We start from the raw sequence: 15,955 nt of genomic DNA, 5'->3' as shown, positions 1-15,955 counted from the left end.
ACACATACACACGCACGCATGTAAATGTAGTCAACAATCTACCTGAATCAAAGCCACGTCAGTACATTTAGTTATAAACGAAACCGTTTGTAAATCCGTTAAGAATTCAGCCAGTTAAGAGCGTTTTAGTGACAAATAGCGCCCAATAGACGTCCGCTGTAGTCTCCCGGAGAAGTCCACTGATGCAAGATGGCCGTCAGTTACCTACGCTGCCGACTGCGGGATACCTATGAGGGAGCTGGTTGAAGTGGGCGGAAACAAATGATAGCTCCGCCTTTTTCACGACGCTATTGGCCTGTTGAACCCAAATTCCTCGTAGCTGATTGGATCACACAAATATCCCATGTTAATTGTGAAGCAATAAAGAGGTTAAAAATAATAATTAAAATAATAATAATTAAAAAATAAAAAATAATTTTAAAAAAAGCAATAGAGAGGTGTTTACGTAGATACGACAAGCCTTTTTTTAAACTGCGTGTTTACGGCGACTTCAATCCGTGTGTGGAAGGCAAGAAAACCAAAACAACAAGGATGCCAGATCCCTTTTGTTATACACTGACAGTCACAAACACACAAGTGGGAACAACCTTTCACAGGTATTACTAATATTTGTTCACACTATATTTGAATGCTTCTTATGACAGTGTCGTAAGACACCTGCCAAAAATATGAATCAGTGCTGATGCAGATGTCATTAAATGTCAGTCAGTAAATGATGTCCCTTTTGTTGCAATGTTTACATTGTTTCAAATGTCTTTGGGTTAGAGCAGGGGTCCCCACATTTTTTCTTGTGAGGGCCACATAACTTTTCCCTTCTCTGATGCAGGGCCGGGGTCAGTTTGTAACAGAAAATTGTGACGATTGCAGGAGTGCCTAAAGGTAAAAATTTGTTTTTCAGAAAGCCACAATCAAATAACCCTTTCTGGATTCTTCACAGAACAAAAGTAAATAAAATAAAAATAATAATATAACTAGGGCTGTCAAACGATTAAAATTTTTAATCGAGTTAATCACAGTTTAAAATTAATTAATCGTAATTAATCGCAATTCAAACCATCTATAAAATAGGCCATATTTTTCTGTAAATTATTGTTGGAATGGAAAGATAAGACACAAGACGGATCTATACATTCAACATACTGTACATAATTACTGTATTTGTTTATTATAACAACAAATCAACAAGATGGCATTAACATTATTAACATTCTGTTAAAGCGATCCATGGATAGAAAGACTTGTAGTTCTTAAAAGATAAATGTTAGTACAAATTATAGAAATTTTATATTATAACTAGGGCTGTTAAACGATTAAATTTGTTAATCGAGTTAATTACAGCTTAAAAATTAATTAACCGTAATTAATTGCAATTCAAACCATCTATAAAATATGCCATATTTTTCTGTAAATTATTGTTGGAACGGTAAGATAAGACACAAGATGGATATATACATTCAACATATGGTACATAAGTACTGTATTTGTATTTATTTAATATAACAATACATCAACAAGATGGCATTAACATCATCAACATTCTGTTAAAGCGATCCATGGGTAGAAAGACCTGTAGTTCTTAAAAGATAAATGTTAGTACAAGTTATAGAAATTTTATATTAAAACCCCTCTTAATGTTTTCGTTTTAATAAAATTTGTAAAATTTCAACGCTCATGGGTGCTGAAGCCCATAAAATCAGTCGCACCCAAGCGCCAGCAGAGGGTGACAAAACTCCAAAAAAAACACAAGTAACAAGTGGACATTGCACTGTGCTGTCATTTTAATCTGTTTGAGCGGGGCATGTGCGTTAATTGCGTCAAATATTTTAACGTGATTAATCAAAAAAATTTATTACCGCCCGTTAACGCGATAATTTTGACAGCCTTATATATAATATAATAATAATAAATAATAATAACACTATTAATTAAATAGATAATAACCAAATAACCCTCTCTGAGTTCTTCACAAAAAAAGGCCAGGAAATAAATAGCACTATTGAGAAAAAAAAAAAAAAAAAAAACATTCAAAATGCTCTCTGGTATTTTCAGGGGGCCGGACCAAATGTGGAGGCGGGCCATTTCCGGCCCACGGGCCATAGTTTGGGAACCCCTGGGTTAGCATTTAGGAAGCATGTTTGGGTTAGGAACTTAGTTAGGGTTAGGACACTTAATGACATCTGTCATACGCATTCATTAATTCAGATGTCATGATTACGACAGTCTTATGACACTGTTATGAGAAACATTCAACTATAGAGTTATCAAACTTTTTTTTTATGTTGTATCAAAGATGTTCTGTATTGAAAGCACATGTCTTGGCATTGACAGTAACATAAACATCATTATAATTGGTTGAATCATGTCTTAAAATATGTAGGTTTTATTATATTGGTAACCTAATAGGATGATCAACCAAGTTAACTTATTTACTGCTGCAAAGCTAATTAAAAAAAACACCAATATACAGGTATAAGCAAACATTGACACAACAGGGTGCTTGACAACGGGCTCACCTGTACTTTTCCGCAAAAAAAGTGTCTCTATTTTTTATTCATCAAATAAAATTTGAAGAAACTATTTGCTTGTTCAACCGTTTTAATTCCCTCCAATTTGACTAAGCCTCCATTTAAAGGTGAAATTAAAAAAAAAAAAAAAAAAAAAAAAAGGGAAAAAAAAAACAATCCAAATCAGATGGTGATGCTGATGAGCAGCATTCAATCATGGACCTAGCATTTTTTCAGCAACACAACTGGGAGAAATTGTGTTTTTGGAATATGTAACCTGGCTTGGATGTTGTTTTTGAGATAAGTTTTCTGTCTTTAGGTCCAGCTCTGTGTAAGTGAGTGTTGCGTCTTCTTTGTGATGATAACAGTCTTTACTGTGTTCCTGTGTTCTTTTTGCTGCATTATTATTATTATTATTATTTTGTACCCTTCTTCTGAATAAATCATGAATGATCACACCAAACGCTCCCAGTTCAAATGAATTTGATGTCTATTGCTATCAATAGCAGCGAATGAGCTAACACCTTTGAACAAGATTCGTTTTTGTCAGTGGAAAAGAGGGCCACACTAATTTAAGTAAACACTTTGCTCTTTATTCAAGCAACACACTTTACGTCATGATCTTGTCTTCTCATTTCACGCAATAGTCTGATATGACCAGATTAAGGCTTTTTGATTCTAGCTTTTTCATTTGAGGTACACTTCCTTCTAGGTACACTTCCTTCTGAGTTTATATGACACCACACCACGTGCTTGATGATACATGACCGCGTCGGACAGTTAGCACCATAATCACCATTTAACATCATTTCTTGGGAGGTTCAAGGAGCTGGACGTACTCCCGATTGATTTCTGTGTCTGGACAGCGTTTACAACACTACTGCCTAGCCTCGCTGATAAAATTTGAAATGATTATCAAAGTAAAGTCAGAAAAATAAAAAACCCGGATGAAATATACATGCCTTAACCCTAACTTAAGTACACTCAGCGGAAGTTGCCTGTCTGCAGCTAAAAAATTATTCACGCAACAAAATAATGGATACAGACGGATAAGCACTGACAGCTATAAAATTCTCATTGTTTCATTTACATGGCAAATCCGACCTGTTGGCTTTTCTCTGTCAAGTGAACAGTACACCTCAATGTGCTTCTTTTAACAGATGAAAACTCTGAGCTCTGTTTTCGTCTCTAGAGTGTATGAACTAGTGCATCTAAAATCACTCCTTGCACAACCATGATAAAGAGAGTCTCTAATTCCAGAAATGTTCTAGCTCCTTTCAACAACAACGTAGGAATGTTTTCTGTCTTGCCACAAACAAACACATTTTCTATTGTTTTAACATTCAAATCCGCCCTACAGATTTGACAGCCACGATTCCTTCAACATAAGTGACAACTTTGGAAAATGGCGATGATCACTACTCGTGCAGTGCAGTGCAGTACAGCACAGTGGAAGTGTCTCACCAGTGATGTTTCCGTCATAGCTGCCATCATTCACAATCAGACACGTTGAAGGCGTGCTTTACTATGTTTTAAGCATTCTTTGTTCTTGTTGTTCAACGCCGCTCTCACCTGAGAAATGCACAAGCCCAAATACGCACCACCATTGGCGACGTAGCACTTTGCATTGGCAATACCCACGTGTTTTCCTGATAGTGGAGATGAACAGAGCAGGTCTCGCTACATCACACAGTGGTCTCATACTCCATGACTTCTTTGGGCGTGCCCAAACAGCGGTACTGAATCCGTGGCGCGACCGGAGCAGCGCTTTCCAACACCAGGATGGTTTTACGTAACCTCCGATCGATGTAGTGAGCGTCCCAGGCAGGGTAACTCTTCCTGGGCAGGTCTATTCGGATGACTGGCCCTTCTGTCCTGGGTGTTGGGTGGGGGACGGCCGCCCGAGATCCCCGGGGAGGGCGCACCTGGAACACGTCTCCGTCTACCCCGGAGTCTTTAGTTCTCTGCAAGGTCCTCGGGGGGCTGCTCACCACATCAGGAGGGAGGCTAGACGTTGGGGACAACGGTGCCTCTACAGCCGCCTGCTTCTCCGCCAAGTAGTCCCATCCCGAGATAGGCCCATCAGGGTGCAGTAGGCAGTAATAAACAAACATAAAGAAGGTGCCCAAAGCGTAGCTGCTGGCCACCACGCACACCATGACCACAGCACAAAAGTCTGAGGTGCGGGGGCCGCGGTACACGTACCAGGTGGCTGTAAGGGCCACGTTCTCAATGAACACCGTCAGGCTGTAAGTAAGCAACCTGCAGCGAGTACGACCCTCTCTGACGCTGAACCAGCAGAAAACGTACACAATGCCCACCATCATGTTGTAGATGATCTCCTCCCACTTGGACATGCAGAAGTCTGTCTCGCCTTGAATGATCCAAAAGGTCATGATGCACCAGTGGGCAACAACGAAGATCCCGAAGTACAGCTGGAACACAGAGGCGAAGAGTGCAAAGGCGAGGGCCCGGGCACCGATGGTGAAGAGATGCCACAGGATCTGAACAGTGACCGCCTTGTAGCTCATGGGGAGCTTGTCATCTCTGGAGTCTCTCAAGACTTTCTGATAGGAAGCCACCATCCAGGCAAGGGACATCAGCGAGGCGGACGCCGAAAGGCCTGTGGGAGACCCAGCAAAGTGAGTAAGAACGGACTGGATGGCAAGCACTCGTGGCAATGTTGGAGCACAAAAAGCGAAGCGCCATCTCAGCATGCTGAATTGAATAAATCACGTAGAGCAATACTGTAGGTACAAAGGTATCTCGAAGTTCAAACGCCCCAAAAGTTGGTCAATTTTGCATTGGATATAAAAATGATGCCACAATGTCCTAATTGAAAAAATATACAGTAATTGATCAAGACACCAAACTTAAAAAATGGTTGCTACTATGGCTTGTCAAAGTTGAAATCTTCGAGGTACCCCCAGGCGCAAGAGGTTATGTTATGATCACCCTTTGTTGCTGCTCAGTTAGTTTGTTAGTTGATCAGTATCACGTCAAGACTACTTAACTGATTTCCATGAGACTTTGAGGCGCGGGCCACACAGAACTCATTTATTGTCGGTGTAGATCTGGATAAAGGTGCAGATTAAGGTTTTTTTTTTTAAACAAAAGGGTACCATGGGACTATTCATAACTGCTGTATGATATCATGCATGCACCTGTAGGTAGTTGCCTGCGTACAGTCATGTGAAAAAAAATAGGACACCCCGTTAAATATTCAGTTCTTTATTAAGAAATGTCAACATATCATATAACATGTCTGATCTTGTTTTTCTTTATCCCTGGAAAAGAAAGTGATTTAATTGCAGGCAAAAAAACAAAAAAATAACATTGTTTTACTCATTAAGCCAAACACATCAACAAAAATGCATATTTAACTGAGGAAAAAGTCAGGACACCCTACCACCTAATAGCTGTTGTTTCCACCTTTGGCTGAAATAACTTCAGTGAGACGCTTTTTGTAGCCATCTACCAGTCTTTGACATCGGTCTGAAGAAAGTTTGCCCCACTCCTCAACACAGAATACATTCAACAGTGACTGACTGTTAAAGTGAGTGAAAACACCATGGTGAGATCAAATGAGCTGTCTGAGGCCTTCAGAAAGAAGATTGTAGATGCTTATGAATCTGGTAATGGATTTCAAAAGATCTCAAAAGAATATAAAATCAGCCATTCCACTGTCCGGAAAATAGTCTACAAATGGAGGACATTCAAAACAACTGTCAACATGCCCAGGTCGGGCCGTTCAAGCAAATTCACCCTGAGAGCAGACTACAAGATGCTAAAAGAAGTCTCCAAAAACCCTAAAATGTCATCACAGGACCTACAGCAGGCACTTGAAACTGTTGATGTGAAAGTGCATGCCTCTACAATCAGAAACAGACTTCACAAGTTTAACCTTCATGGGAGGTGTGCAAGGAGGAAACCTTTGCTCTCCAAGAAGAACATGATGGCCAGACTGAAGTTTGCCAGAGTGAATGTAGACAAAGACCAGAACTTCTGGAATAGTGTTCTTTGGACATATTAATTTAAAATTGAATTATTTGTACACCAGAACAGAGGACATATTTGCTTGATATTCAATACAGCCTCATACCAACCTCATACCAACTGTGAAGCATGGAGGTGAAAGGGTCATGGTTTGGGGATGCTTTGCTACAACAGGACCTGGCCAGCTCACCATCATAGATTCCACCATGAATTCTATCATGTATCAGAGGGTGCTTGAGGATTATGTGAGATCATATGTGAAAAAACTTAAAGCTGAAGCAAAACTGGACCCTGCGACATGACTGTGACCCAAAACATACCAGTAAATCCACCAAGAAAAAAATAGAGAGTCCTGGAATGGCAGAGTCAAAGCCCAGATCTTAATCACATTGATATGCTGTGGGGTGACTTGAAACAGGATGTACATGCAAGAACCCCCCCCAAACATCTCACAGATAAAAGTATTCTGCGTTGAGGTGTGGGGCAAACTTTCTTCAGACGGATGTCAAAGGATGGTAGATGGCTACAAAAAGCGTCTGACTGAAGTTATTTTAGTCAAAAGGGCTAACACTAGCTATTATTTGGTAGGGTGTCCTAACTTTTTCCTCAGTTAGAATATGCATTTTTGTTGATATATTTGGTTTAATGAGTAAAACAATATTAACCTTTGTTGTTTACCTGCTATTAAATCAATTTCTTTTCCAGAGATAAGAAAAAACAGATCAGACATTGATATGTGAACATTTCTTAATAAAGAACTGAGTATTTGATGGGTTGGCCTAATTTTTTATGTGACTATCTCCAATGGCCTAAACACAACAAAAGAACTCACATATACATTTGCAACATAAATTGGAATATTTTTTTTCCACTGTGGTCATTTTGGTAGGCCGTGTGCTCACCTCTGTTCCACATTTTCTCCATTTGTGTACAATGGCTCTCACCGTAATCAGCTGGAGTCCTTTGAAATTTGTAATCCCTTTCGGACTGGTATATTTCAATCATTTGATTTCCCATCTGTTGATGAATTTCTTTGGATCATGGCATTTTGTTGCAATGTTTGTTTTTTAGAGCTTTCAAATTACTTCAGTTTGTTAGACTGCTTCTATTTAAGATATTTTATATATACCAGTTTTGGAGTTAATGTGGCTTTTTGTAATCAGTTTAAATCCACTACGCCACCTAAAAACATGGTTTAGATTCCATTTCACACAGCGCCAGGAGGCTTTGCGTATTTTTCCTTAAGATAATAAGTAAAATCACACTATAAAAACTGCATTTTATGTTTACTTTGAGTACATTTTTATGGTATTTACATTTGTTTGTCAATCTTAAACATTAAAGTGGGATTTTAATGGGGTATTTTTTGCACTTTCATGCCCTAAATCCATAGGAATTCATTAACTACTGCTTGTTTTGCACAGAGTACTAGAGAATTCCTCTCTATCATAGAGTTACACCAATACTAATATACATACTTTCGTAAATACTAATGTCATTGAATTTTAAATCAGTAAAACGTTCTGCCTATAATTCATCTCAACTGTAAGCATAAGGCACACTCCCCTCCCGTATTTTATTCACAATGCATTTTGAAATGCATTTAAATGAATTATCCAATTAATCGATTTTAACTTCCTGCCAAATATAAGAATTGGAAGTTAAAAAAAAAAAAAAGTTAAAAACTCATTGAATACCAACTTTTCCAGTTGGAATTGATTTTTGACTTCGATTGCCATCTTTGCAGTGAATGGCCAGTCATTGCAATGCTGTTTTTTTTTTTTTTGCCATCTGAAAAGTGTGGTCTGTGCTCTGTAATTCTACAGTCATGTGGAGGCTCTCACCCTGAAGAGGCAGCACCTGACCGGAGACAATCATGATGGAGAGCTGCAGCACAAGCTGGGGGGCGCTCTTCAGAAAGGACTCTAGCAGGCGTAGAATGCTGATGTCAGCAGTCTCGAACATCATGCGCCAGTAGTAGTGCCGCCGCTCCGGCTCCCTGTGCCAGCGGCTCTGCACTCCCAAATACAGGGCACGCACATACCTGGGGAGACACGGTTGATTTAATGTCATTTAGACTTAAAAGGAGACATTTTGTGGTGTATTTATTTGTTTGCTTTGTCTTTACCTTAAGGCCTAAAATATCACAGTAGGCTGTAAAAGCACTCAATCTCATTTGTAGATTGAATATTAGGCGACCATACAGCTCAGTGCAAATCCCTTGTCGACATGGAGGCTGGAGCCCTACCCCCACCCTTGCTTGGATGCTGACCTTACACAAACATCATTCAGCACAAATGGGTTTGTTCTCTGAATGAGGATGTGACATCTATTTGTATTGAAACCATCACCTTCACACCGTATGCGCATTAGTGTGTATGAGGATGAGCGTGTTTTGCCCTCAGGGAAAAGCAGAAGAAGGATGGGCTTGATGTCACCAAGCTCAGCAAACCACAAGGGAATTTGCGTAACCCTTTGTTGTTCTGTTACACAAATTGCACCTCGGGGGTGAAATGTGTAAAAGGCACACCAACACCAATCCAATCTAGCTGTTGATAAGAACAAACGCATGCGTTTATGTTGAAAAATCCACCAACATTACTCTTCTGTCTTCTCTGTGCAGTGTGTTCATTCACAGCCAAAAACAAGACGCTTTAAGCTTGATATAGCACTGATTTACGCTCACGTGATCATCTTGGAGACATCCCTATTTAAAGGTTATCCATTCATTTGATGTAATCAATCGTTGCATCCAGTGGCGGACTTGGCAATTTTGGGGCCTAAGGTGAACATATCCAGGGGCCCTCTTCATGGGTCAGGGGTTAAAAGGTGAGAAGGGTGTGGAGGAAATATGTTCCGGTACACTAGGGCTGTTCTAAACGACAAATTTTTTCCTGATTAGTCAGCCAACTAGTACTACGATTAGTTGACTAATTTAATTCACAAAACCATTTTGGAACACCTAAATTCTTTATTAAAGTACAAATAATCATGTAAATAACACTAATTAATCACAAATAAACAATGAGGTTAAATGCTGATAGCATTTACTAGTGCAAAAGAATGGAAAGTAAACAGATTCAGAACACTGACTTTGCCTTTCCAACATTATTCAAAACAATTCTTAAAAAAAAAAAAATTCTAGCATTATTATTATAGTATACTATATATAATAGTAGTATAATAATTATAATAATTAATCATTGCCAATCATATTTGTCATAAATAGAGATGTCCCGATCGATCGGGTCCGATCATTTTCAAAGTATCGGAATCGGCAAAAAAATAGCAGCCATGCCTTTTTTTAATATATATATATATTTTAATTAAATCGTTTTCTAATTGTATTTAACATTACAGAAATAATATGTTACACTCATACAGAGTCTTTAGTTTAGGCGTAAGGTAGGGTTATCAAATTTATCCCGAAGACGGCGGTATTTAATTTTTTCATAAATTTATCACGTTAAAACATTTAACGTAATTAATGCATGCGCTGCACGACCCACTCACGCATTGTCGTGCTTAATCTGTAATGGCGCCGTTATATAGAGAGATAAAAGGCAAAGTAAAATGAGTAAAGTGAATTTTGGCAGCCTTCGGAGCTTTTTTTTTAATTGGCTAAAGCATTACAATCCCTCTCCCTATGATTAGACATATCATGGGAAGCAATGTGGGGACGCAAGGTAGCAATTGATCTTTTTCTTAACACCATGTGTTACTTCGCAACGCAGAGAAGATATATCAATTGGTAGCACTACGCACAGTCATGGTTCCACTTCCCATCATGCATTTGGGTTGAATGGCTGCAGTATCATTTACTGAGAGCTCAACAAATACACTAGATGGCAATATTTAGTCACAATATACAAAGTCACGAGTTTTTCTATCCGTGGATCCCTCTCACAGAAAGAATGTTAATAATGTAAATGCCATCTTGAGGATTTATTGTCATAATAAACAAATACAGTACTTATGTACTGTATGTTGAATGTATATATTCATCCGAGTTTTATTCATTTTTTTCTTAATGCATTGCCAAAATGTATATGATCGGGAAAAATTATCGGGAACGACTGGAATTGAATCGGGAGCAAAAAAAAGCAATCGGATCGGGAAATATCGAGATCGGCAGATACTCAAACTAAAACGATCGGGATCGGATTGGGAGCAAAAAAACATGATCGGAACAACTCTAGTCATAAAGAGTGTCATTTGAAAGCTATTCTTAGTGTAAAATCTGTATTCTGTAGTATTTACTCAACATATTATAATATTAATTCTGAAGTATGTGGGATTAACTCCAGAAATCGTTATTTATATGACGAACATGACGTGCTTTTATTTTGAAACGTTCACCGGAGGTACGTTTGCTAAACCGCTAACTGAAAGCTTTACACTGCGTAAAAAAACATTCTTCGTCATTGCTTGTGGTGTCACTAATAGATTTAATTTTTTTTTTGTTAGTAAATGCTGTTAACCAGCTCTTGAGTCCTATTGTATGACTGATTGGAACTGTACTGCATTGTTTCGCCACAGGGTGTGCTGTCATGTATTTTATGTTCGGTGTGAAGAAGAACGTTAAAAGAGGCATTAGCGGCCTGTTCTCAACTTCTCCCTCACTGCACTTTGGCTCTTATGGAAAGCACATTCGCTCATGTGTTCGAAATAAACGATAGCCGACGTGCAAAGTAGCAAGTGAGCCGTAAAAATAGCGAGCTTAGTGGCGTGAAAAACGCGGGAGAGCTAAGTGAAGCTAAGGAACAGCTAAGCGGATCTAAGCGATGCTAAACGGAGCTAAGCGAAGCTAAAGGGCGCCAAATGAAGCTAAGCGACTGATAGTGCGTGTGTGTGCGGGAGAGATAATATAAATGCAGCATTCAAATGGCTTTCTTTTTTGTTTTGCTATTTGTTTGTTTGGTATGCTGACATAATTATACATGACGAATAGTTGGGGGTGCTGCTGGCTCCGGTGGCCCAAGCCTTGCTCGTTAGGGCAAGGGCAGCTGGTTGGGGGGCCCCCTACTGGTTGGGGGCCTAAGGCGATCGCCTACTTCGCCTGAATAGTAGATCCGCCTATGGTTGCATCTCTTATTGAAGTTTGTTGATATTTTTTGCACACCCGTGAAATGTTTGACTTAACAGGTTCACAAACTATTGTGTGTGAATGGAAGCTTTGTCCAACTTTTAAATTCTGTGACATCGTTATTTTGGAATAAGAGTCCTGAAGTTTGTGCATCAGTGATAGATCACTCCTGAGTTAACAGCTGAGGGTGAAACAGGAAGGCCATCCTGTTAATGGGCACACAAGCTGGATTGCAACAAACGCAACCCACACCACTGCTTTAATGGCAGTACCGGTAATTCAGATTTCGAATGTGTTGCTGCATACACACACACACGGATACACACACACTCACACCAACCATCTCCTAAAGGAAATAGGGAATCAATATTGGGCCGTCTCTGCAGATGAAGAGGCAAGTGAGAATCTCATGAGTTGCTTCTGGTCAATCCCAGCAATTGATCTGCATCTTATTTCCTTATGTGATGACACAACGCATCACGGGAAGAACATCCAGCTGGCCCGAACTGTCTAACGGCCCGCCGCCAGCGCATCACACCAATGCCTCCTACGGCCCGCTGGCAAGTCGGGCCTGCCAAAAGCTATAGAGACACCCAGAGTTTGAGTACCGCCTCTGCCTGCTGACTGAGCCACTGACCCACAGACCTGCGATTTTCCTTGCACGTGACCCAGAGTTTGCTTTTCGTCTCGTCGCATCATGCCTAGACAGTCAGCAGGTTTAACTGGGAGATGCTGCAAAACAGTATTTTTTATCACTGTGCTTTAGAAACAAACTAATAGAGTAATACGTGAATGCAAACTCACAGCTGTGCTCCTTTTCATCTGTCTATTGAAAGCCAACTGTTTATTACCACTCATTATTACCATCAATGAGTATGTCTGTCAACCTAAGTACTGTAATTTATAGACTATAAGGCAGACCAGACTAAGCCGCCACCCACCAAATTTGACACGACAACGACATTTGTTCATAGATAAGTCACAGCTGTCCTCACTGTATTATGGGATATTTACACCAAAAGACCAGTAACCAGTAACAATATATTTGACAGCAGCAACATAAGACTGTCAGAAGACCAAATTAACCACCATGAAGCTTTGAACCAATTAGCTGCAAAGCTTCATTGGTTCAAGAAGCTTCATTTGGCCATCACTGCTCCCCTGGGGGGACACTCAACCTCTGCTGCCACCTGCTCTCAACACTGTTGTCATCCAACTTGCCTCCTAGTATGCATTGCAGCGCTACAGATGTAAATAACAATCAAAATTTATGTTCTGTGCTAATTATTTCTTCAGTTACTGTTCCAGTTGTTTCATTAATTGTTAGTTATGGTATTTGGTAACACTTGTTTTGACAGTGGCGCCATAAGACTGTCATAAGACAATCATAATTATGACATGACACAGTCATGAGCATTAATGAATGCTTATAACAGATGTCATTTAGTGTCATTCAACAAACTCTCACTTTTGGATGGGTGTAAAAGATCCGAGCTGGACATAAATGGAATTAGTAACATCATTTTCCGGATGACACTTAATGACATCCGTCAGAAGCATTCAGTAATGACCATGATAGTGTCGTGTCATGTTATAATTATGGCAGTCTTATGACGCCACTGTCAAATAAAGCGTTACCTATTAACACAAATAAATCAACAAATAAACCTCACTGGACTATAAGCCGCAGGATTCAAAATGAGGGGAAAAAAGTAGCGGCTTGTGTCCTATAATTAAGGTACTTTTTTTTATATAGGCATTTTTCTGTTCTTTGGTTGAGTTAATTATGCACACTAAGGACTGATTTACGAGGAAGAATGTCGTACGATTAAATCTTTGGGTCTTCTTAACATAAATTTTATTAAATATCGCAACACATTTTTTAAACACTATACATAAATGCATTACCTTAGTTAGAAATTATTTTTAAGGATTTTTCAAGAAAAACTGGACCTTAGGAGGACTTATCTTCCAACACCTTCGCTAGCCAACTTCTTTCAAGTCAGACAAGGATTTAGTTGGCATTTTGACAGCAGCATGTGTGAGTTTCCAACAAAAGAATGGATTTGATGACTTGATATTGTTCTTTAAATAATCAGCATGCATTTTAAGTTTTTGTCATGTGATCAATACAAGCCTGCTAGTTCAAATGAATTGGTAAACTATCACCGTCAATGGCAGATAATAAGTAAAATACTAAATTAGAAATGCACCAAATGGAATCCAGGTTATCATATAGCATTTGTGTATATTATTGTCTGCTTTTCTGCTCCCTAGTAGGAAAATTGCAGCGATTCATTGCGGCAAAACTATGCAATAGTTGTGCAAGTGCTGGAGTGACACTACCACTGGTAGCAAGAAGACGTCCACAAGTGTCAGTGGTGTCTACAGAAATTTTTCAGTGTTGGCCATATAGTGACAAATTCTTGGGGTGGCACCAAAATGAAATGATTTCAGGATATCATTATACTGTTGTAGTAAACTGAAGAGTAGAAAACTTTTAAGAATATGCTTATGAATATACTTTGGTTCAATGTATTGTATTTAACGTTACCAATAATCTAATGTGCACAGACTAATAACAGTACAGTTAACATTTTTGAGTTCTGCAACAATTAAGTAAATTTGGGGTGAAGTGCATAACTGACCTTACTACAATCGATACTAGACTGCGGGGTGGCCACTAATGTTATAGAGGGCAGTGGCCACCCTCGGTGGGGCTATTGACAGTTCTTTAGTTTTGCTTCACTAGCATGCCAAACTGATTTTAGTGTTCAGTAATGTCAAAAAAATTGTTACTAGTTAAATAATTGAGTTGTCTATCTGGTGAGAACGAAGATTAAACTCTTTAACTGCCAATGTCTGGCTAGACGTCCAATCCATTTTGACTAGGAGTGTTGGCAGCGATCTAGTTAAAATGAATTGACATCCACCGCCGTCAGTGGCACTGAGACATGAGCATTTACAACCAACACTCCCAGTTTAACCCGAAAGTCCCCACGTTTTAGGGGGGAGTTGCTGCCAAATTTGACCCGGGGGTTCTATAATGTTAACTGCATTGGACGTCCGCTGTTGTCATTGGCAGGCAATGAGTTAAGCTGAATGTGGAGTACAAGCTCAAAAGCTGTAGTCAGTGTAGTGTTATCCATGGATGCTTAAATCCGAGCGTGAACATGCACAAAGGGCCGCTCGGGGTGTGTAGTTCGCCGGTCTTACCTCCACACTTGTGCCAGCTGGAGGATGTGAACGACGGCCTGGAAGAGCCAGACGAAAACTCTGCAGCATCCCCGGGCTCCCACCCTGGCGGGGGAACCGGGCAGCATCCCGACCGCGGCGGAGCGGCCAGCGCCCCGCTCGCCATCGCCGCCGTCCTTGGCGTTCAAGTCCCTCCCTTCCGCCCCGGAGGACGCTGCCACCACCGCGGCCGCCGCCGTGCCGCTCTCCGGGCTATCGGAGAAATCGTAGGCAAACCATCGGAAGCTCAACACCTGCACCACCACGGAAGGGACTATGACAAAGACCAGAGTCAGAGCGAAGCACCAGTACTCCCTCCGGAGGTAATAGTCGGCGGCCAGCCACAGGTCTGAGGCCCCGTCCGAGAAGAAGACCAGAAGAGCGCCTAGGGTCCAACAGCAGTCCGCCGGCGAGTAGCGTTGCTCGGCGGGGGGCAGCTGGGGAAGCAGCCGCTCCTGCCTGGAGGGACGCTCTGTCGGGATTTGGCTTCGCGGAGAGACGGCCGCACCGTCAGATTTCGCAGCCATGTTTATCCGAGGGGAGAGTGAACAGGAGATGGGAAAATGATGGAAAGGGGGAGGGGGGGGGGTCGTCGGCCGAGACGGGAGCAGGGGGAGGGAGAGGACGGAACGGAAGGGAGAGATGGAGGGAGGGCCGGGAAGAGAAGAAAGATGAGTAGCCGTCGTTCATCGATCAGCTCCGATGGGGTAATGCTACAAATGATGAAAGACATTTCATGGCCTCGACAATACACACAGGACCGCTCAGACGAGGGGGAGCAGAGCGGGGGTCTATTTAAAACTGAAAGATGGGAAAGGAAAATGGCAACGTCAACCTGCATGTTTTATTTAATTTCATGTTGAGCATTTATTTTTAAAAAATAGTTTGAATTTTAAATATTTCACTGAATGATCACTGCCCCACTCCCGTTCAAATGGATTCGACGTTTGTCGCCGTCAATGGCAGTCAATGAGTAAATCGGTTTCATACGCCTAAAAATTAAATTCAAATTTGTTTTTAAATTGGGGAACGCTGGAATATTAATCTTCATAATAACGTAATGAAACACAACTTTTATTTTCACTTTCACATTCCCCTGTGCGCGCCTTGGCCACCTGGGGGCAATATAAAACCT

General features: G+C 40.5%; 1 protein-coding gene across 2 annotated transcripts; it reads right to left on the bottom strand.

Annotated features, from left to right (window-relative positions):
- Window positions 1-2,630: 2,630 nt before the first annotated feature.
- Window positions 2,631-15,607, bottom strand: LOC130912276 (XK-related protein 7-like). 2 transcript variants are annotated; one of them, XM_057830248.1, is made up of 4 exons: window positions 15,436-15,607; window positions 14,803-15,400; window positions 8,345-8,544; window positions 2,631-5,127 (listed from the first exon to the last, which is right to left on the bottom strand). In XM_057830248.1, the coding sequence occupies exons 1-4, from the start codon at window positions 15,551-15,553 to the stop codon at window positions 4,190-4,192; spliced, it is 1,854 nt and encodes a 617-aa protein (XP_057686231.1). In that variant the 5' UTR covers window positions 15,554-15,607; the 3' UTR covers window positions 2,631-4,189. The 2 variants fall into 2 exon arrangements, with proteins under 2 accessions (XP_057686231.1, XP_057686230.1); XM_057830247.1 differs by having other exon boundaries at window positions 2,633-5,127; window positions 14,803-15,607.
- Window positions 15,608-15,955: the final 348 nt, after the last annotated feature.

Source organism: Corythoichthys intestinalis, chromosome 2, assembly GCF_030265065.1.
Source record: "Corythoichthys intestinalis isolate RoL2023-P3 chromosome 2, ASM3026506v1, whole genome shotgun sequence".
Taxonomy (NCBI): domain Eukaryota; kingdom Metazoa; phylum Chordata; class Actinopteri; order Syngnathiformes; family Syngnathidae; genus Corythoichthys; species Corythoichthys intestinalis.
Note: the sequence above shows the minus strand (reverse complement) of the source record. Positions and strands in the feature narration are given on the sequence as shown.

Excerpts from the sequence above, each read along its gene's own strand:
- LOC130912276 (XM_057830248.1), bottom strand. The coding sequence starts at position 15,553 with ATGTCTTTCATCATTTGTAGCATTACCCCATCGGAGCTGATCGATGAA. Across the intron at positions 15,401-15,435 it reads TTCCGTTCCGTCCTCTCCCT|CTCCCCCTTTCCATCATTTT; the intron begins CCCCCTGCTCCC and ends CGACCCCCCCCC. Across the intron at positions 5,128-8,344 it reads TCAGGTGCTGCCTCTTCAGG|GCCTTTCGGCGTCCGCCTCG; the intron begins GTGAGAGCCTCC and ends GGTCTCCCACAG.